The sequence below is a fragment of the Symphodus melops genome, assembly GCF_947650265.1.
Source record: "Symphodus melops genome assembly, chromosome: 11".
Classification (NCBI taxonomy): Eukaryota; Metazoa; Chordata; class Actinopteri; order Labriformes; family Labridae; genus Symphodus; species Symphodus melops.
The window spans coordinates 18,892,349-18,916,519 of NC_136701.1; the positions used below are offsets into that span (position 1 = coordinate 18,892,349).

At 40.1% G+C, this 24,171-nt stretch overlaps 1 protein-coding gene and 1 long non-coding RNA gene across 2 annotated transcripts in view; one reads left to right on the forward strand and one right to left on the reverse strand.

The window, feature by feature from the left end:
* LOC306831599 overlaps positions 1–24,171 on the reverse strand; it is a 115,135-nt gene that overhangs the window by 15,255 nt on the left and 75,709 nt on the right. The gene's annotated exons all lie outside the window — the stretch shown is intronic.
* The window catches only part of mtnr1bb (melatonin receptor 1Bb), a 34,301-nt gene continuing 18,708 nt past the window's right edge, over positions 8,579–24,171 (forward strand). Inside the window, exon 1 of the mRNA XM_079355770.1 lies at positions 8,579–9,800. Coding sequence (XP_079211896.1) covers positions 9,593–9,800 — 208 coding nt within the window. The 5' untranslated portion in view covers positions 8,579–9,592. The remainder of the gene's footprint in view (positions 9,801–24,171) is intronic.

Genomic DNA, 24,171 nt, shown 5'->3' on the forward strand with positions numbered 1-24,171 from the left:
ATGTCAGTCTCGTCACGAGTCTTATGTTTTTTTCTTTCCTTTCTGACTGTGATGGGGCAGATTTGTTAAGCAGAGCTTACAGTTATTGTGGTCTGTGGGAGACAAAAAAAGTGTGAAAATCCTCATACATTGTCTAATGCTTCAACTGTATGACCGTGCAAACAAAATAAATCTTATTTTGAAATTATTTGAGATTATTTGCAGAGCGTTCTGTGATCCTTGCGAGGATTGTTTAGGCTGCATGCTGTCAACAGTTGAAATGATTACAGCCCAATCTTCTCACGTCTTTCTGTTTGCCTCAGGAACTGTCTTTGCTGACTTGACTGGGTGAATCCGGCGTATTGTTTGGTTTTCTTTTGTCCCTGTGAATTTATTTCCATACTGACCAGTTACTGTGAACAAGTTTTTTTTGCAGACCCTGCATCTCTCAAACAACATCACGTATCCATAATCGGAAAACACATTTAGTGTCTGCCCAGAGGAGTTATGAGTCCTCGTTCGGAAGCCATCAGCACACATGACAAATGACAAACCACATCCCACAGCCTTGGTTTGTGTTTGATTAATAGAACATGCTCCTCTGAACCTAATCCAAATTAAAGCCACTTTAATTAGTCAATGTTACATGGTCTGCTGCCGTTAAGTAACGTGACATTTCTTAATGGCTCTGTCTTCATCTCTTAAGGGTTCCAGTCATTAATTCTTGATTGGAAGCTTTTTGTCAGCTCTGTGCTCCATGACTACATATGCTCGCTTTTTGTGTAACTAACAAGGAGACCCCCCCCCGCCCGCCTCCCCCCATCTCATGGAGTTCATACTTCGCCCTTATTATAATCCAACAACCTTCCCTTAAAAAAACACGACAGGGTTGACTTTGAAATCAAAAAACATTCCCATGGCAACCAGACAGTCCCCTGATCATGTTTGTTTTTTGTTTTCCCTGTAGCATTAAACACATTCTGGCCCATTTGGGAGCCGTGGCATGTGCGTTTGTGTGTGTGTGTTTGCTGTTGTGCCGATGTCTACCCCTGCTCGCTGCTTGCTCGACATGCCTGCACCCAAAAACTCTGTATGTATCTGTGAGTACATGGAAAGAGGAGGGCTTACAATTTTAAGAACATCCTTTGAGGTACCTGTTTGCAAAATGTATATTTAAAGATAGCCAACAGCGGCAACCACAGCTGTAATTTTAAAATGACAATCAAAGTGTTACATTTTTAAACAATGCACATCGTATTTTAAGTTAAACACTTCATGTATCTTTTAGTGAATGTAGGTTTGTGCCAGCGCAATAGATGGAAATAGCTCATAGTCAAAATGTTGGCTTGCTTCTTCCTGTTCCTTTCTATTCCCCTGCAGGAAACATGAACCACAAAAGACACAAACAGGTACAAGGCAGAACTCGAGGGAGATGAATTTCTATTTTACTCAGCCCAGGAAAGACTCATGCATTGCTGCGTAAAATGTGCATACAACTTGATGAAATGTGTCACTGCAGGGAGAAATTCCTTAAACTGACATTATAGCCTAAAACAATCAGCATGTTTTTCTTAGGCTCTTAATGGGTTTTTTTTATTACCCCTTTTGCAGCAGCAGCAGCAGCAGCAAAAAACACAGAAAATTAAATTTTATCAGTTAGCATAATATGCTAAAGATGTCTCAAGTGATAACAGCCAGAGGTGCAGCTGGCATGCCCGCTTCCTCTGAATCACACCATTCACATTTTGTTTGGTTGTTTTTGTGAGGATTCTCACTTAATTTTGGATCAGAGAGAAATGAAGAGTCACACATCCTTTCGGGCAAAATCTTACGTAACGATACCTCTGCCTTCAGCAATGTGTGCCGCACACACAAAATCAACAACAAAAACATTAACAACACAGGTGGAAATAGTTCTGCTGTCTGGCCGAAGGGAGGGGAACATTTTACAAGCAATGTATTCCTACAGAATCTCAGCTCATTAAATTATTCCGAAAAGGATTACGCAACATGCCTCAATAACTTATGTACATATTCTCTTTGGCACACACTTTTGACAACCATCCGGCTTGTTTTTGGCCATCCTAGTGACAGGCACAGGGTCAAACCAAAGGCAAACATGAGGGCGTGTGAGGAAAGAGAGACAGAGGGAGAGAGCAATAAACAAAGTGACTGTTGTGTTTATTCATCATGCATCAGAGGAAACTAATGAGGACCTGCCAGTCCCTTTAGCTCTGCTGACTTTCACTGGACCATCTGGCATTTACACCACAGAGTCAGCTAAGCCACTTAAAACCTTTCTACCCCCACACTCTCCATTTTTTTTTTCTCCTTCTTCTCCTTCTCTGCTTTTTTCTCAATGACGGGCCTACATATCTGCCCGGACACAACTGTGATTGTAAGCGATGGACAGGCAGATGAAAAGAAGATGTTATATAAAGGAGGCAGGGAATGAGAAAGGCCAAAGATGAGGATGAGAAGAGAAGTGGGAAAAGTAGATTACCATTCCCCAGCTGCTGCTTATTGAGGGGTAGCTGTGTGGGTGATTGTAAATCCACGCCATTCTCAGTAACACAAGGATTACACACCCAGCATGACCTAATCTATGTGCTAAAACATCTGCCTGTGATGACGACCCCCCCCCCCCCCCCACACACACACACACAGATGCACGTACAACCCTGTCATGACCGTAATGGTTACAGAATCTGTCAGCGTCTCAGGCAATTTCATCACATGTATTATTCAAAAATACTTTAATCTTGCAAGTATAATCAGACACAACATGCCTACAATGCTAAAAGAAGGCAACAACAGGGATTGCATTGGATAGGGTCACGTCCATGTATGACAATATACATTTACATCAGAGAGTAGCCCTCAGCTATGTGTGACAGAGTAGATGGGGTTGTGGGTTGTGCACCATGTAACCCCCCCCCACCACCACCACCACCACCCACGGATGATTACTGCTGTGGTCCTCTGGCATATGCCTGTTCAACGGCTACATGTGTGACAGGGGGTGGACTGCTCCGATGGATGTGTCGTGTCAATTATTGGAGTGTCGTGAAAGTACATGCATGTTATTGGATTTTGCCAGAACTCCATTTGTATTGAAAAATGTTGTGTAACTTTAATTGAAAGCCCCCCCCCCCCCCCCCCCCCCCCCCCCCCCCCCCACCGTTCACTATGTTCCCTTGGCATCAAGCTAAGGTTAGTTAGCTCCGATGCTATTGTAATGTTAAAAAGCTGTGTTCAGCGTATACATTTGTACAAACAGAAGTTGATCATTTTGCTACCCAAAACATCAGGTATTGAACCAACAGGGGATTATGGAAATACAGTTAAATTACAGTTGTTAAAACAAAAGCTACTGTTCGCTAACATTAGCATTTCACCACTTCCTAAAATTGACTGTATAAAATGATGGACAATATGACATCCCCTTACTGAGGGGTTAGGAGGATGGCGCTGGTAATGGCGACAGGCAGCAGCAGTTCTGTAATGACTGTGAATTTTGAACGTTTTTCTGGTCCATTGGACTTGAACGACTTAGTGACTTTTTATGTTGTATGTTGATTGTTGAATGTTTTTACTGCTGACTGCAGGACAAAATTGTAATAAAGACAACCTTGATCTGACTGGCTGCACTGTGATAAGCCCCGCCTCCTTCATGTTAACGCATGGGACATGGGTCATACAAAAATTAAATAAATTACTCTGCAAATACATTTTCTCAAACATTGTTTTGATGTAACTTGATTCTATATAAAAGGGAATAAAATGCCATGATTGACAGCTCTGTTGACATATCACTGTGCACACCTGATTAGAGGGGTAGGATGAACTGCAGAGAAAATGGAACAGACACTAACACATTGAACTTTCAACAACTAAGTTTCTGCTTTTAAACAGACAATGTTATGTATTCTGCTGTGGTCTACCAACTTGAGGGGTCTTCACCCTTGTATCAGGGGTGGGATGTCAAAACCATGTCAGAGTCTACTGCACAACTCAAATGATGTCACTAGGGCAATATGGGAGATCCTGTCATGGACGGCATGTTAGTTTCACTTTTGTACAATGGGTTGAGATGCATCATGCATCAGTCATACTTCCCCCCAATTTATCTTTTAAAAATGGCATAAAATAAGAAAAATTCCTTGCTCACATTTGAGATAAGAACTAAATCCTCCTACATTTTTAATAACACTTACTGTAGTATAATCATGAAAGTGGTCAATCAAAGGCAAGCTGCTCTCTAATGGTAACTGATGAGTTATTAAATATGTTTAACAATATGTTTAATATGGAAATTATTTTGATCCAGATGTTCACTATCCATTGTCCTTCAGTTGCTGATCAAAGGAAGCATTAAAAGCATTAAAACGATAATGGTTTCTTGGGTTCCCTTTGTTTATACAATATAACAACCAAATAACTGCTTAATCTATTTCCAGTCTAACATCCACCATAACATCGCCATTATGTGAATAATTGCTCAATAATTGGGTAATTTCTTTAGGTGAAAGGTGTTTTTATTTGTCATTTTACACATTTTACACAGAATACAGAGAAAACGCTGATTCTCACTGGCTTGAGGATTGGGGCTGATTTTGCAGGGTGGTCAGTATACCTCTGTTGGCCTAAATACAATGCTTCCGAGTTTGTTCTGCTCCAGTAAAGAAATGCTGCCTTAAAAAGAGGTGAGAAAAAGACGGATCAAAATACAACTGAGAAATTTGGTTACGTCTTGGGCCTCAGAGCTCAGTTTGTTATCCGTTGTAGCGCTCAGGAAATGGTACACTGTCACCCTTGAGATTGCTGAGATCTGATTTTTGGTAGGAAAAGAGGCATGCTCTATATTATGCTATGATCATGGGGGGGTTTATGCATGCCAGCAGAATAAGCATCAAGAATAGCTGAAGCTGCAACAACTATAAGATTTTTACAAGGTGTTTGTTGAAGCGTGTAAGCGTGAAATGCCTGGTGGTAATAACCTTTATAGTCCATCTGATGACGGGATTGTAAGAACAATTGTTGTGCACGAGACTATGCAGCAAACAAAGCTACAAGGAGAGCGTAAAGCACAAATTTCCCAAAACAATTCCTGCTTTTTCACTTGAGAATGCTTCTCCCAACACTAACATTTTAAATTGGAATCAAATCTAGAGATCAATAGCTCCTTCATCGATCTCATTTTCTCCCTTTTTATGTCGGTCGAGCTATGAAACTGAAATCTCCAGGCAGAAACTCTGAATGTATTTCAGGTTCCATGTAAGTGTCGTCGAACGTTATTTGTTTTTCAGTCTGGTTTTTTCATTAAACTACCTGTAGGATTTAAGAGCTTATGCACTGATATTTTCTACTAACACAGAAAGCAGTTATGAGATGGGGGTGATTGCTTGTAATTACTTAAAATATTTACAGTACACAACAAAAAACAACAAGCAGTGTCGAAAATCATCATACCAGATACAATTTAGATTCTCCTAATAAAGAAACATACAATACAAAATGCCAACAACATATTTAAGCTGCTAAAAATGTTTGTCTCTCGTCATCTATAAGCCACTCCACAGGTTTCTCACGTACGAATAAGTCATCTGCTAAAGTGAAGCTCTACGCATCTATACATGTTAAGAGGAATGAAAGGAATATAAGGAGCAATTAATAAGATCTGCAGGTACAAAGAGGACAATATCTGCAATAAATGTTGGTCTGGAATGTTCTTTAGCTCTTTTTGAAAAAGTGGTCAAACCGTCTTGGAGGGGGATCTATTTTATGTATAAGAATGTGGCTGGAAAGACAAAGGAAGTGCAGTGGTAGCAGAAATACCTTTACCTCTATGTAAATTTCTATCAGAATGTCTCTCTGTAGTCCACCGCTATTCTGGCAGTTCTGTGTGGATGTACTTGGCACAGCACCGCTTTGAGCTAAATGCTTGCGTCTGTCATTAAGATTCATTCTCTGAGGACTGCCAATCAATGCTTGGTAATCCATCTTGCAGTTGTAAAGACATTTCTTTAAAAAAAAAAAAAAAAATACAAAAACGTCCACCTTTTGTTGGCACTCCAATAAAGATTAGGGAATGATCTGTGTGAGGAAGTTCATCCCCTTAGTAATACAATTTCATGACAAGTCGATCAATAGTTGTGGAGACATTCAGCCTGACTCCGGGTCAAAATGCTGGATTGACAAACCGACAGACTAACACTGTCAACCACAAAGCCATACGGTAAGACTTCACATGACTTACATGTATATTTTTATCCTAAATAAGCTGCAAAAGTGTTGAAGAAAAAAGACACGGTTCAAGTACACTACAACAGCAGCTTTTTAGGGATTGACCAACACAGTAAACCTCAGTACTTATTCACTCGACATGTTTTTATAACTATTCAGATTTTCTAGTAGGATAGATTCATACTGACTGCCACACAATGCAACTACTGTACATCCCTCTCCTTCAAACCCGTTTGTCAGTTCAAAAAATGTGTTGAATAGGATTGGATTTCTTTGTTTCTATCTATGTCTACAATACAAATATGGTTACACTTAATGCTTTACTTTGACAGACTGGCAACGAAACAAATTTTGAGAGGACTGCCAGGCTAATTTTCCATTGTTTTCTAAGCACTCACTCTTCCAGTCTTTTGTTTTTGCAGGGCCATCTGGTGATTTGAACCAAATTTCTCAGCTGAACAACAAGAGTAGGCCAACAAAGATGAATCAATAATAATAAAACCATGCTGTCCTGCAGAAAGAACACATACGGAGCAACTGCTCGAGGTTCTTGTAGAGGATAGTGTTGATATCCACTTATTGTTGCCGGTTTGTCACAGCATCATCCCTCCTTTTATTCACACAACAATGTGTTTTTCTTACATAAGTGAGAGCTTAAGATTACTGAATGTTCTCTCAGAACAGACAAATACAATAATATATTTAAAAGTCTGTGGAGCGTGTCCACTATAGTCAGCAGCATTATCAGGCCTTTGCAGGTTTCAATTAGCAGATTTATGTTCTGCACTCTCAATGCAATTGGTTTTCTAGATGTGTGATATTGTTTTGCATTCATCCAGTGCGTGTCCCAGGGAGCGATTGAGTTTGTATGCAACGTGTGTATATTTGTGTGTGTGTGTGTTTGTGTGCCTGGCTGAACTCAGAGCCAGAACTGTCTGTCTCTTGGACATCACATCATGCCTGTGGAACCCATCAGCCGGCATCGAGGCTGACACTGGGCTGCTCTAATCTGTCCCTGCCGCTGTGCTGGAGGGCATCTGCTGCAGACGTACACGACCAAAGCAGTGAAGAGTTAAACACTGGCCTCAATGTGTCACCATCACAGACAGACACTGACAGTATCGATGACTTCTAAATCCACTGGATCTGATTGAGAGTTCCACTGCACTGCTGCCACCAGTTACCCCACGTTAAGGATGAATGGGATTAGGCTGCCACCTCCGCTTTATCTGACTGCACCGTGCACAAAGTGAATCATAGAGCAGAGCCCAAAAAATGGCTTCCTTGAGGGGGCATGCACAAACTGCTGAAGGATGCTCATTTAATCAATGGTGGATTGAGTTTGCAGATAAAAGACTAGCAGGTCTTTGAGGACAATCAATCAATCAGTCCAGTGGTAGCTATACAGTACACAATCATTGCAAAAGCCAGATTGAGATAAAACAAGGATAAAGGGGTTCCCACAGTGGCAGAGTGATATAAACTCCAGGTAAATGCAGGTGTACAGTCACCCTCAGGGTCACCTGTTCAAACATTTCATATCCACACATATCACTGAGGACCAAAATATTTCACAAAATGCAAAAAAATAAAAAAAGTCAAAATGTAAACTATTGTGCTTTTGAAGATTAAAAAAAAATGGGGAAAGGGCAGCCACAGAGCTATCTTTAGGCACTCTGACTATACAGACACAACATCAAAAATATAAACAACCATACAAAGGTAGGTTTTTGACTATTTAAGAGTCTTCCTTTGAGCCTATAGGAATTGTCCAGACACATCAACGATTACACCAGCACATATACAAAGAAACCATAAAGAGTCATTAATGAGAAATGTGTCATCATAAAGACTCCTGAGACATGTTCTTTCGATAAGTAAGTAATAATCATAATGTGTACCACTATGAATGTCGTTACCATTTCTAATTGAAAATTTCAATTTGAAAATATAATTTCAAAAATCATCCAGGAAGGGCGATGTGGAACCAGACCACATTGGCAAAAGTTTTCTCATGGCACTTGGCAGGACTTGACCCTGCTCCTGGGATTATTATTCAAATGCAGAGACCCAGTATTCATATCATGATCATAGAGATCAGGCAGAAACCTCCAGCAGAACCAAATTTATGGGTTGAGTGTGGGACAGAGGGAGAGGCAGAAAGAAAGGTGAATAAAGACAGACACCAAAGAACTCATAATAGAAATAATAATTTTTACAAAGCCAGATAGCCTGCTGATAACAACTATAATAACTCCAGTTGTTTTTAATGATTACTTTAATCTGGAGCGCTTTAAGATTGAAGTAGCATATCTATTGCGCCGGTATTGATTTGAAAAAAGTACCAGACAAAGACCCCCAGCAGATGTTCCCTCCTCATCTGTGTCAAATGCTTCACATCGGTCACAGCGCGCTGATTGGACTTCCCGGGCCGACCCACCGCTGTGTGCGCACTTAGAGCAACTCCGAGCATTGTGCCGAGATCAAAGACAGATTCTGGGAAGTCAAGCTGTGAATGGCCACGGGAAAATGAGGCAAATCTGTATTTGCACGCAGAACCCGGCGTGGGAGCAGTAGATGGGCAGAGAAGAAATCGCAAAGACAGATAGAGATGAGAGAAATGAGAGAAACTCATCATGCCAAGTCGGAGGTTAAGAAAATAAATTAAAAAAAATGTTTGTGTATGTGCTGATTTCTTCACATCCTGCTGTGTGCCTGACTGAGGGCATCTCTCTGATATTTACCAGTGCTGGCTCGTAACGCACAGCGCTGGTTGCGTCGTAGTTCAGCGCATGGCAAAGGGGAGCAGGAATGGTTGGGGAAGACGATTTGTTCCTCCGTTTTCTCAGAGAATAGAAAATGAAAACTGAAGGACTCCCGAGGCGGTGCGATGGTTTGACATTTTAGAGGAGGGAGAACCTTTTTCCAACGTGGGCGCGTGCAGACGGATGGGATTTAGGGATGCCAACCAGCAAGCCAGGGGCACAAGAGGAGGATGGATTTTTAAAATATGAATGGTCCGTTTTTCTTTCATAAATTTTTTGTCCAAACGATACATAATTTATATTTTCTAGCCAAATCTCTACCTGTTAAAAGGTACTCGTAGCTTTTGTTGGCGCATGAATGGATGGCTTTAGCACGAAGGTAAACACAGAGAGTCAGTGTAACTTTATATAGGTCACGTGTGATCGCAACATCATATCAAGTCACTCATATCGACTTCAAGAGGAGGACTTTGACGTGCGCTCTAGTGGAACTCCAGGTGCGCTCCATGTTCTGTTCAGGACACACCGGTACCGGCGGTACCTTCGGGACCTAAAGCGCAGCCGGGACTTGACAGCACCGTCGGGGGGCTGTGTGGCCAGTGATGCCTGACAAATTCACTCTCATACAGAACCGGACAGAGCCACGGCTGGGGCAGCTCGAGCGCACACTGGCCACAGATGGGAGCAGCCGCCCCGCCTGGGTCATAGGAATCCTAGCCAGTGTGCTGATCTTCACCACGGTGGTGGACGTGCTGGGGAACTTGCTGGTGATCATCTCGGTGTTCAGGAACCGTAAACTGAGGAACTCTGGTAAGAGCCTTCACCCCCTTCAAATCATGGAGCTGATTTTGGGTCGGTAAACTTGGTGATTAAAGAGCACAAGATAACCCTTTATATCGAGAGTGTTAGTCTAACAATGATGGCTTATGCCTGACTGTTACCCTGCACTTCTAGCTCCAAAGAATGAGTCTCATCAGTTGACCCATTAGACCTATGAGTTCACTTTGCCTCAAAATCACTGTCATTAATAATCCCCCAAAAATATTCCAATGAAATTTTTTCTGCATTTTTTTTAAAAATTTAAATGTTCAAGTTAAAATTAAACACAATATAAGCTATAGTTTGGACAACATTGTCTCCTCCTGCATTAAGGTGTCAGGCAGGCTGCATCTTGACAAGATTAGGAGCACCAGCAAGCAGTAGTGTATGTCTTCTGAGCGGCATCTGATCAGGAAACACAGCTGCTGGTGGACAAAGCAGTGCTAGCTGATGCAAGGATTTAACCTGTAATTGAACATATCAGGGAAATGACATTGGGTATCACTGCTGGTTCTATAGCTTCACAACTTAACGGCGTAGCTGACACATTGTTTTGAACTGTAGCAGCATTATATCTCTCTCTTTTGCTCTGTATTGGTGAAGTTAAAAGGTAGTCTGACTCACATTCACTGCACAAGAGCTGTTTAATAAGAGGGTTTTTTGTTTTTTTTAAGCTGATAATGGTGTTGATGAATCTATCCTGATGTGCATGTGTGAAATAATCAACGAGGCTTCATGCACCCACAGTGAATCATAATGCCAAAGCAAATAGCATGGAAGAACTCGTCTGAACCCTCACTGCAGGTAAAAAAAAAAAAGTACTCCTGATGCCATTCACCTCTGACGAGATTGAACCCCCTTTTAAGAACTACTTTCTGAATAGTTTTCATTTTAAATGCTTTCAGTGTACCATCTATTTCTCCCTCTCTTCTGAAGCAACTTTCTGGAAACACAAATTGCTCTCATCCTCATGAGGAGGAGGAGGAGGAGGGATATCTGATGGGGGGGGGAAAAACAGTCCCACTGTGCTGACCGACTGTTCTTCTATTATCAAGCGAGAATTCGAGGAGGAATAATGCATATTTATAAAGTACATTTTTAAGTTAGTATAGGATGCAAACAATTTTTCTTTCCTCATAAACTGCAAGGTAGAACACCCAGAGGATTAACAAAAAGACCTACTTTAATTTGACTCCTCAATGAGACTCTTTGGTTTCCTGCACATGGGAGGACTATTCATAAGATATATGAATTTCAGTCAATTGGACTGAATCATTACTAAAAAAAAAATTTGAACGCCACACTGTCTTAGAAAGAGAAAGACTCCTACATTCTGCATCATCATGGTTTTTTTTTTGTTCAAACTAGAATTGCCTTGAATCAAGGTGACACACTTTCAAAGAGGTAAAGAAGGTGAATTTTAAAGGTTAATAAGTCATAAATGACTTTTTTTTTTTTTAAAGTGAAGTATAAATCAAGCGCCGTTACACAACAGACTTACATCCAAATGACAAAGTCTTCATTAGATCACACTGTCTTCATGGTGATGGACTGTCGCTGCATTTAGAGGCCGTTACGTTGTCAAACAGAAGTGTTCCCATTTCTCGAGCGAATGGGACCGAGACTAGAGCTCATTGAAAATGATTTGTTTTGTTAAAACCAGCATGCATGTTCACCAGCTGTCTATCCTATCCGGATGTTATTGTTTGTTTTTAATGATTACTTTAACTGTTCTTTAATAAATGGGAGATTTGAAAACTCGCGAACAGATCAAAAACATTTTGATGAAATCACAAAACTTAACATATCGCAAACTAAAGTACCTCTTTACACAGAAGATAGCAGTATGAACAAATCATATGTATCTGTGCACAGAGGTTGACTCAAGTTGCCTGTGTGCTTTTAAGATGACAGCTTTATTGTTATCGAGACATGTTTGGTTGTTGAATGACGATAACTCCAGTTACTCTTAAAAGTCAAGTTAGCATTATTTTACATGGGGCATATTGTGCGTTTGCCAATCCCATCTACAAATGGCTGAAACTGGATCATCCCACATAACTTCAGTTTAATGACCTGTTTAAAGAGACTTACTTATAAATGAAAAACCACTGTACAATAATACATACTGCATCATCTCACTGCCTAATGTGTCACTGCCCACTTCTATTCCAGGTTGACTTAAAAACTGTAGGCTATCCTAACTGTGTCTATTTCTAGGTTTCCTACTGCCTACCTCGACAAAAACAGTTATATATTGGATAGATTTGGGTTTTTTTTGGCAATCACATGGCACCCTAAAGCTGATCTCTTTCTCAACTCAAACAGCCCACTCAGCAGTTCAGAAACCACGCTGAACCCACAGTCATGAACCCGGAGAGCAGCTACCACACATCTTAACAGCCCACTCAACAGTTTAGACAGGAAAACACCTGACGCAACGACGGTATAGGAAGAGTCACAGCGGGGTCAGAGGTTGTGCGTCACCCACGATTTGTAGCTTTGCATAAGTCTCTGCTGTGACGAAGGGGAGCAAAGTAAACTGACCGCTGAGTGCTGGAAAAAACATGATTTCATCCGATTGTAGGCTGCGGAGTGATGACTAACACGGCTTTATTCTCACCTACCCACATAAGTGATGCGTGCTCACTCATCCTGTAGTAAATATTATAGTACAGAGTCATTATAATTCTGACACTGAGATGGCATCAATATATCTAGTTATTCACAGTGACGGACATGTCATGTAACAACGCTGTGCAAGAATTGCCGAGGGATTGCACCTTACCTTTCTGCCCTCTTTCATTTTTCCATATTCTGTCTTTTCAGAGACCGTAATGTTTTATTTAGAGCGCTTTTTTTTCCTTGCTAATCATATTGTACACCAGTATGCTCCACAAGGACACACAGTAACACACATGCATTCATTTATGAGCCATAAGAGTCATTTGATCTCTTACATTTTTCATTTAAAAGGAAAAGCCTTGTCTCATTTAAAAGCAATCTAATATTCAGTTGGCCTGTATTCAAAAAAACACATGTAGCGTACTCATGAGAATTCCGTACAGTGTGTCTGCATATCTTATTGTGATATAACACTTTATATGTGAGTGTGTAAATGGAAAGTGCAGTCTATAGTCATGTGGGGCAGAGGTCTTTGTCCCTGGAGACTTTTCTTTGAAGCAGCTCAGGTGGTGCAAACCATCAAAGAGAGTTATACAGGATCATACATTACACAGTGTGTCTTCACAGAGACTTTATTGACATCATACCCCCCCCCCCCCCTCCCCCCCCTCGCTCCCCCCTCGCTCTCGTTCCCTCTCCACTTCTTCATCTCCAAAGCTCTCTGCCTCTAAAAGAAATAAATGTTCAAAAATGTTCCTTGGTGAAGAACGGGGCTTTACACAGCGCACTTTTTTTTTTTTTTTTTTTACAGCCGCCTGCCTCTCGATGTGGTGTCGAAACTCTGAAAATCAGTTGCCTCATTTATGTCGCTCTCCATGGTGCTGAAACACTCAAACCTAAGGCATCTCTTAATCTGTGTTCTCGCCTGAGCTTGTGAAATGTCAACAGCCACAGCCGTCGCAATAAAAAGTTTGCATGGCGCGCAGGCCAGACGAACAGATGTGTTCTCGGTCTGCCTGTTTTACTGAAGATGCTTTAGAAGCTGACTTGTGTTTGCTGTGAGAAAATATCGTATCCAGATATCGTTTGTCTGAAATCCAGTAGAAGAAAATATGTGCCTGATTAACAAATCTTTTGTTATATTCAACTACCAGAAGTTCTGGTCTTTTTGAGTAGGGAAGGCAACCTGTTAGATTTCAAACATTTGGTTGACTGACAAAAGAAAACGTTCCTGTTTTTATTCATTTGTTAGATCTGTTGAGACCCACTGGCCATGTGAGACAAGTTAACCATAACAGTCATCAGACTCTTTTAGCAGTTTGGTAATGAATAATTAATCAGTTGTGTATCTGAAGTGTTTCACTCAATTTGGATCAAATGCATTCAACATTTTATTGATGCTATATTAACTTTTTCTTGTACAGTAGGGCTCTTCAAAAGTCACACTTCTGATGTATATTTGGACTGCACTTTACTGTCAATCCAGTTGTGAGCTTCTTTTTAAAGAAAACCTGTGAGTGAAGCTTTGATTTAAGGTATTGTTTGCCAGAACTGTTGTGTTTTGGCGTAATCAACGAAAGCCCGAATGCAGGCTCTGCTCAAAACTCCAAACAGAACCTACTCCATATTGAAAATGGCCTCCAGTCTCTCCGTGTGGCTCCGTCTCAGTGCTGAAACATTTTGTTTTTACCCAGCCTCTCCTCTGACCTTTTCGTCTCCCAATGATCCTCTGTGACCTCTTCAGCAGACAGCGGGAGTGCCAATGCCTGGTCTTAGCTGTCGTTAAAATATCTGTTTTCACACTGACAACATGTGAAAAAATGGGGAAAATGAATATTTACACAGCGAGGATGAAGAGAGCAAGCATGCAAATGTGTCTGATCTGGTATGGTAATACTTGTTAGTACAAGCTCTTTAAAAAAAAATCCAGTCTCTCCTCATTATAGTTCGACTTCTGTTGGTTCATTTCAGCTACACGGATTGGCTAAGAGTTCATCTCAAACATGAAACTGCTGTGTTATATGCTACTATGAATGATTACACATGAAATCTGTTCTCCCTTTAAGTTTACAAGCTGTTGGTGCAAAGGTGAACGAAAACAAACCAGAAAAGTGGAACAGGGAGAGAACTTGTTTAAAGTTTCGAAAGAACAACTTCAGCTTTTTAGTTTATTGGACAGTTGGTATAAGTCTGCATTTCACCACTGTAGATTTCAGGCCTCGCTCTGACACATTAATCCACAGTGTCTCAGAGTGAGGAAGTATGGAGGATTTCTGTGTCTTGCTCAGAGACTTTTTGAAAGATATACGGCTGCTGGCACTGCTGCATAGAAACCTCTGTGAACACAAACAGTATCCAGCTGCTGCCCTGTCTGTGCTGATCACTGTTTGGAGACGTACACTAATGTGAGCAACGGGCTATTAACGCCAGTGACGTACAAGGGTTTTTTAGACAATTCAAACAGACAGCTCCCTACAGTAATTTTATTAAACATACACACGTCATTTGTTTGATAAACATCAGCTAGAGCTGAGGCCACATGAATTATGTTATTGTGTGAATTTTAAATATATCACACCTTTCACCAGACTTTAGTTCAACTGATCATGCTTTGTTGAATGTTGTAGAAATAAAGGCACCGCTTCACTTTGGGAAAATATTTGAACGTGAACTTGAGAAAGGGAGCCGTCTTTCAGAATCATGAATCAGAGTCTTCATGAGCTGCCTTAAGTTGTTGCTAAAAGGGATTTGTCTTTCCTGTGTTGCTATTCTTGAGCTGATCTGCGGATTCTCTTCTCCTTGAGTCATTGTTTGCTACATTCAAACTAGATACAAGAGTTCAACTTAAAAAAAAAAAAAAAAAAAATGGTACCAACTGTGCTGAAGAAAAATCATAATCAATAATGGCAGGTTGAGTCATCTTTTTGACGTCTCTTTGTAGGCCTGGTTAGGACGAGAGAAAAGGTGCTCATGTATTAACTTGATCATCATGCATATCTTAAATCGACAGAATGATAAATTATCCACAACCTTGGGCCCATCACTAGATATTTTAACAGTCTTATCATCCATTTAAAAACATTATTATGCCCTTTGCTTTCACCATGACCCAGTAGCTACCCTCAGATCCCTTTTTCCTTTTCTTCTTGATTTTAATTAATTAAAATAGCTGAATTTTAATGAATTAAAATCAAAACAGGAGATCAGCCGGCTATACAGGTTGTAAAATGGATTTAATTTTCTTTCAGCCCCCGGGAGGCTTTCCCAACTTTCTGATGCACAAACCAAACCAGACCGTTTAAGGCAGACTCATAGCATCCACCCAGCGACCCCACTGACACCTTTATAATGTGCATCAAGGAGAAGATGGAGAAACGGAGGCAAAGAGGCAAGGGGAGATCACAGAAGGAGGCAGGATGGAAATAGGAGTATTAAGCTGCAGCCGAAGGAGAAAAAAAAAAGGGGGGGGGAAGGGATTAGACGCAGGGGCTGCATTGTTGGTTTGATTTGAAGTAATCTGTTTGCTTGATGCTGAATCATTTGGAATTATACAACAAATGTACATTTGACATCCCATTATACATCTCATTGTGACACATATTGGCCCCTCAGTTTGGTTTCATCATAGAGAATCCATAGGGGAGCGGAGTCGTCACTGATCTATAATGCATGGACAGAGAATATCTGCAAGGCTTTTTTTGGAGGGATTCTTTGTATGTGTTGAGGCTTGGCCATATAATTCTTTCATCATCTATTTTTTTTTTACTCAGTGAGTATGCAGAAGTTGGGGTTGGACATGACTGCTACCGACTTTTAAGTAGGAAGTCTACTGTTTGCCTGCTGTGCACTGTCTCTGTCCTTTATCTTTCATGTGAAGCATGACTCCTGTAATTCCCCTTGAACACAGACAGCTGGATAAAGGGGGGGGAAGAAGAGCTTCTATCAGCTGGATGTAGAGGAGAGGAGAGAGAGGGAAATGCAAAAGGAAGAAAAGGGGAAACAACTCAGAGTAGAAAAAAATTACAAGGACACAGAGTATAAAAGACAGAAAGGTGCCTAAAACCTCAGAAGGAGTGGAAAATTACTCAAATCATCTTTGAAAAGTAGGAGAGTGATGCTGTCTTAAAAAAGGCGACAATGTGAGAACATCTTATGTGTCATCACAATCACCCAATTGTTATCAGAACTCCAAAGCTGAGATGTGGGAGGAAAACTTTTCACCACCCGACTCACACAGCAACTGACGGAGCAATTTTCTTAATCTCAATAACCAAGAACTTGATAGATTGACCCATTTAATCTGCAAAGCTCGTGATCAGCAATTTCAATTTTTTATCAAATCCCGCAACGCCCGCCGTATCTCCACTCGTCCTGCATGGTGGATGTGTGGAGATACGGCGGGCCTTGTGATTATTTCAAGTGAATTACGTAACGGAAGCCTCAGGCAGCAGCGGGTGAAGAGGTGGAAGAGGCGAGGGATTTGATGCAACAGAGGGAGGAGAAAGTGAATGAAAGAAGGAGTGAGGTGAAATAGTGAGGACGTGAGAAATTAAGGGCAATGGAGGAGGAGCGATACTGGGAATAAGAGGAGGGAGAGAGTGAAATAGAGTCGACAAACACGGGAGAAACAGAATGTTTGTTTCAGGCAGAGACAGCAAAGCTACTCCCTAATCTAGTCCTGGAGGTAGAGAGAGAGGCTGTTAATGTATATAAAGGCTTAAAAGCCAAATGTTGAAGTATAATATTGATTCTAAATGTGTCTGGGAAGTTACTTCGTATTTAGCTTACATGGGATTCAGGTAATTGTCTATCTGTGATGGGATGAGCCGGTTTTATTTTGAAGAAACTGTGTGATGTTTGAATTGAAACCCCCAGATCACAGACATTATATGATCAAACCAAAAGGAATACTTTATTTAAAGAAAAGTTGAGAATAGTCGATCAAGACCCCGCTGCCCCTGAAATCAGTGAGCTGTTGTGTTGTGTAAGCGGTCTTTTTTTTTTACGCTGAAAACTGTGCTGTAAAGACATTTAAAAAAAAGAAAAAGAAAGTTATTACTTCATTCAAAGCGTCTTTTCGTTAAAGCCTGAAGTCATTGAAAGCAGTTTGGTGATGAAAACATAATCAGTGTAAGTTCCAATAAGAGGCTGTGTGTTATTGAGCACTGGTTTTAAGGGGACACTTGCTGCTGATTTAAAATGTATCTACATTGAATTCTTCATCAAACGTCATTGATTTTGACTCATGCAAACTCTCGACTGTAAAACTGGAGCTCCGCTCAAGTCTCAGCGGCCAAAGTGAAACAGATTTTTTTTTTTTTTTTTTTTTTTAAAGATTTGTTTTTGGGCCTTTTTGCCTTTAATGATAGAGGGAGGAAGGTGGATAGAGTCGGAAAGGGGGGAGAGAGTGGGGAGAGACATGCGGGAGATGGGCCACAGGCCGGACGCGAACCCGGGCCGCCCGCGCGCGAGGACTGAGCCTCAATACGTGGGGTCGCGCGCACTGCCGCTGCGCCACCGGCGACCCCGTGAAACAGATTTTTGAACTCTCATTCTGAACTACTAAAAGTTTTATTTCATTTTCTATACTGAAGGGTCTTTGCTTGTAAGTAGGTATCGAAGCTTGGGTCAGTGGAACAACTGCAAGTGTTGCTCACAATGTCTTTTAAAGCTCCTGTGAGGAACTATGGGTTTGTGTGGATTTTGGCGCCCCCTGTGGTGACTCTGTGCTCTTTACTGACCATGTTGTTTACTATGTACTGTAAGTTTAGGATTATAGTAAACCTTAGTCTTTTTACAGTCAGATGCATCAAAAATGGAGTATCTTTGCTGAGGAAAATGTAAAACAGGCTGTTTCAGTAGCTTTTTCTTAATCACATTGAATGACATCTCTGGTCTCTTCTGGTTTTGTAGGTCATAAAGAGACTATAATTTCAGCTTGTTTCATTAATAGTTAAACATTCTTCACAGAAGACAAAAAAATAAGGGTTTAAGTAATATTTCACGTGGCCAGGCTCATCAATAGACTCTTCTCATAAAGGTCAATGTTAGATCAGCAGACAGGGTATATTTATAAGTAAACAAAATCCAAATCAAACATAGTCCCTTACTTTGTCCTGAGGGGCTGTATGTCCTTTTGGTTTCTGTTCAACTGACTCACAACTCACAATTTGAGCATGTCTGATGCCCTGGAATGACTTGGCAGCCGGCAGACAGTTTGAGCACCCAAATTTTGTTCGTCCAAAATGCCAAATTCTCTGATCAAACACACAACGCAAACAGGCCTTCAAAGGCTGCTGTTGGTCAACCAGATGCGTTTTTTTCAGTGGTTATGCCATGATATAATAAAAAGCCAAACATTTAACATAATAAAATAGATGTTTGTGTCCAAAGACAGTTTCATAATCATGTCAATAGCCATAGTTTCCCTCTGTTGTAATCTTAGTGAAGACAGCTTTCTGATTTAGTCATCTGCTTGCTTTACAGTTCACTGTGCACTTCAAAAGTCAATCTCCTCTGAGATAATAACTGTAATAGTAATAACAATGTCTGCTGCACTCAGTAAAAAATACAGTAAGCCACAGAATTTCATGATTGTGTGGACACGAAGTGTACATTAACCAAATAAAAGCTGTAAGTAATATCACAAGTAATACAGTACAATTACAGCTGCCTTTCATGAGTTTCTGTTCTTTGTTAAATGTCATTGTGGAATATATTCTCGTCAAGGATGTATTAATCAGTTCTCTGCTCCTGATTGATTCTTCAAACAAAATGCCTCTAAATATCATACCAAAGTGTGATCAGTAAACTTGTCTGGAAATTGTCTGGATTTAGTGTTGCATAATATTTTAAAGTGGTCTATTCTTCAGGGGAAGCTCCCTGCTTTCCTAATATCTTTAGCATCTCTGAACACAATGTTAGCTGATATAAATTTGGGCTTGTTTATTAAAGCCCAAGAACAGCTGGCTGGAGGCTAGTTCGTAGAACAATTTAAACTTGCACAAAGCCCAAGGTAGCTGCTGATGCTGCAGAGCTCACCTTGAGTTGTCCGCTTGGATCAACAAAACTGCCTAGAGACTGTTTTTAAGATGGTCTTTTTCAAAGAAAGACAGCCAGTGCTTGTTTTTCCAGACCTAACCAAGTCTGAGAGCAGTTCAAACCCAATTTTGTCCTCATGGTGTTAGCTTCTATTTTTTACTCTCTTCCTGTTTGTTAGCTAATGTCAAATGAGCACACCTGCAAGTTTGTGCTAAGGTGTCTGGGCTCCTTTCCCTTTCCTCAACCTCTTCTCTCCTCATCCTCTTCAATTCAGAGTTCAATTTTACGGAGTCTTCAAAGGCTCGGGTTAGAAAAAATAAAGAGATGTTTGAAAATCCGAACCCCTGATTTAAAAATCCATGCTGCTTTCTTAAAGGTCTCATATTCTGCCCTTTTTGGGGTTCATGGATCTAATTTATGTGTCTACTAAAGTACGTTCACAATCGCTAATGTTCATAGAGTGTCTCTAAAAAAACAAGCAGGCTCCCCACATGTGCCAAGTTTGATCTGATTGGTTGGCAGATCTGCTTTTTTGTAATTGGTCAGTCATTTGGCTTCGTTCCTCGATATGTCCCGCCCCTTTTGCCATATTGGGAATGCTACAGTCAGTCTGAAGGCAGTGCTTGCTACAATGAGCCAATGGGCTTAGATCAGTGACATAATTGGTTTATGATATCACAAACACATTTTTAATGAGGGGGGCTAGAGACTGAGCGTTACATGCAGCTATTGCTACTGCTAACAGGAGGAAGTCGGAGAAGCCACATTTGCACACTTTAAGATGTGCCTAAACATGCACAAAACACCTGGAAAACACACTAAAGAGTATAAAACCAGAAAAGCAGAATATGGGACTTTCCAAGCGGACAGTTTATGGAACCGTGAGTACGGATTTTTAAACTGTGGGTATGGAACAGCTTTTAAATGTGACTTTACTGAAGCCTTCTGGGGGTTAACTCAATTCAAATGTTATTTGAGGGAATATATTCTTCTCTGAGGGAGGTCCCTGTTATCTGTTGCCTTAGTTGTGAATCAAAAATCAACAGTATTTAATATACTACCAATCAAAGGGATACAGAGTTTAAAATTTCCAGGGAAATTGTACTAAATCAGTGCTGACAGAATGTTTTATCCATTTAAATTGATTGGTCTAAAATAACTCTTTTTTCAGTGTCAAATATGGCAAATTTGCTGTTAAAAAATACATGTAACCTATTTTCTTAACTGTCAATTTGAGAGTTCGAAATGACAAAACTTTAAGTATTAAATATTTTTTACTTTGCACTGCCATCTATTTGTCTTAGATTCCCTTATGAGACAAACTCTTGTAAATACCCTGTGAGACAGACTGAGATGTACCTGCTTTAACCTCACAGCCTGGCAGGCTTGGAAGCATGTGGCCAGAGACACATTTTAAATGTGAAAGAATAGAGAGGGAAAACTGACGAGGGCCAGCGTCAAGCATCCTAAATGTGTGAGTGTGAGTATGTGTGTGGAGGGCTCAGTTTGCCTGAGGCAAAGCACCCACAAAGTGCATTTTGAATGTGAATTGTCCTAAGCTGATTTCATTCCAACATTCAAGCAAAAGCTTACCAAAATGACAGCTCCTCAAGCAACTGGGCAAATTGTTTACGGTATGTTGTTTACTGTACATGACATTCATTTGGATGTGATCTGGTTTAAGAGGCAGCTTGAGATAGATTAACGGCCTTGCAAAATGATAAACAGTTGTCCTCTGGCCTTTGAAAATCTGACCAATAACGCGCGTCACTGATTCAGCAAACAGGCAGAAGCGAGTGAAACTGTCAGGAGAAAACTAACAGCCAGAAAGAAAAGAAAAAAAAACTAAATGAAACTCCCTGCAGTCACATTTCTGTGAATAAACAACAATAGACTCAAACAGTTCCTGTAATGCTAACAAGGGGATCACAAAGTATGCCAGCATTAGTTTCCCATATTAATGAGAGAAAGAGGAGAAGTTATCACAGCAGAAAACAGAAGGAATATGAATTCTAAATTAGAAAAAGTATTTTATACATAAAATAAAGTATAAACAAAGTAAATCCCAGGGTAGACGCATGCATTGGTCAAATATCAAATAACCATAGTCATTTTTTTCTGATCAGGGCAGGCTTTAAAAAAATGGACAACATGATAGCTTCCAGAAATTGAAGCCCAAAAATGTGGCGCTTCTCCTTCTGCCTGTCTGCAATACAGATACGCATCCTCCATGTGAACAAATAGGACATGGGCCAAACTGAAAAATAGTACCCGTTAGATAGAGATAGATAGATAGTTAGATAGATACTTTATTGATCCCGAGGGAAATTCAAGGCATCCAGTAGCAGTATACAGACAGGCAGGACACAAGACATTAGTTACAATACACACCCGCTGTCCCCCTCCCCTCTCCGTTATCTAAGTTATATAAGTTTATCTCAAACATGGCTTCAGTCTTTAAAGTTACTTCTTATCTGTTGATTCATGTCCATGTGTTCATTTTTTGAAAAGTGTAGTTAGTTAAAATACCGCACTTTGTTAAAATCTCTATAACACACGTCTGCTTTGAACATAACAAATTATAGAACCTTTTTTTGACATATCACAACAGTCCTCACTGTAGATTGTAAATATTCACAATGTACGTTGTGTGCCCATGATGACAATAACTAATCAGACCTATTTTGTTGCATATTACTCTTCCACACTAGTTTCATTTTTCAAGACCGGAGGTTGCTGCTTGGGTTTCACAGTATCTGGGCTCCGGAAGTACATTCATGTAGGCCAACAGCTCGTCACAAAAAACACACCCAGGGCACAGGAGGGGATTATAGCTTTTAGCTTTTAGCTTGCTCTTCAATTAGTTCTCAAAGTACAGGAGATGGTATGCGTATGCAGACCTTAATGGAAATTGTATGTATTGGAAGTTTAAGGTTTTGATAATCGTTTTGCAAATTATTGCCAACTTTAAAATGTATTCAAATAAATTAGCGTTTAAAATGAACACTTGATGGCATGTGCCCAGCTCTGTAGGCAATGTAACAAACACTTTAGTCAAACACTATACAAGTCATTATACTTTCTATAGCCCGAAGAGTTTACTTTAATACAACACAAGAATCTGCTCTGTGGTGGACTATCTGACCGGCTGTTTTATCAGTGGATTTCATTTGTGTGTTAGCAGAAGGGGTGCTAACTCGCTGCTCTACCGCAAGTCAGGCTCCAAACATTGTCACTATGGCAGAATGTCAGCACTCATTGCAGAGGTTATTTTGGCTTTGATTTATTTTAACAAAGCCTTGAGAAGAGTCTGCCACACTGACTTTACACACAATAGTTTTCATTACAAAGTTATCCAATTCAACAACTAATAACTTGAAAATTAAAGAACTTGTTGAATCCGATAGAAAATTGAAACTCTTTCTCTCAGCAGTCGGGGGATTCTTCAGAAAAACATCAAGCTAAATTTAACTCCCTGGTTTGCTGTTCAATGAAGGACAGACGAGAAGAAATCAGGCACACACAAACTGTACATGACCTTAGAGCATGTTGGGCGAACAGGAGGTGTAATCACACCTGACGGAAAATAAATGTGTACTCAGAAATTTGGCTCTGAAATGTTTTCACAAACCTGAGCATTATTTCCATGCTGTGTTGGTTCTTGTGGGCTCACACCTGAGCTCAGGTAGGAAAACTGGTGCCAGATTAGAGTCCCCGGTATGTATTAAACACACAAGTTTGACAATCGAGGACAAGGACTGGAAAAAAATGACAAACTATTGATGTTGATTAATAGAGGTAGACATTTTTTATTTTATTTTTATAATTATAAGATTTTAAATCTATTCATAATTTCCAAAAATCAATTTTATTTTCACTTTTTGTTTTTGTATTTTTTTTTTTGCTCTATAACTCAGTAGAATGCCAAATAGAGCAACAAGAAATTCGGCCAGTCTCACAGATGACTGGAGCAGATCCTGAAACTGTGACCCCAAGATTCGAAATCAAATTGAATCGTGAGACACCCAAAGACTTCCAGCCCTAGTGATTAATAAGACTTTGATACTTACTGAAGTTTGAACAGCAAAGAAAATAGATGTGGATACCATTAGCAGATACATTAAGATTCAGATTCAGATTATTCTCATAATTATGCTTGATTTGAAAACACTCCCCAAACTTCAACGAGCCAATAGTCAATAGAGTTTTTAACATTATGATTCAATGCAATGGTTTAAAAGAAACCTTTTCAACTTTGTTTTCAACGATTACTTCAATTAAAGATGTTTATGAAGACCACAGTAACATGGTCTTAGGCGTAAACAAAACTATGTGATTTCAGCTTGGAATATAAACATGTTTTTTTCAGTTTTTTAAACCATATTGAAAAAAGAATCCCCCTAAAAGTGATCTGCTTATAATTGGACAAACTTATCTCTTATAGCCCCTCCTACAATTTTAGAGTCTCTTTGGGCTCCTATAGGAATAATGATCGAAACAGCTAATTGAGTTGTTTTTTTCGCAATGGATCAAATGATTTCCTTTCTTTGAAACAAGTTGCTGGTAGTGACAAAGCCATGAAGAACTGCCGTGCAATGCAAAAAAAAAAGATTTGCAAGTCCAAAGTGCTTAGCAAAGTTTTTCTGCTTGATTTATTATGCAGCCCACACCTCTATCGCTTTGGCTCACTCCAATA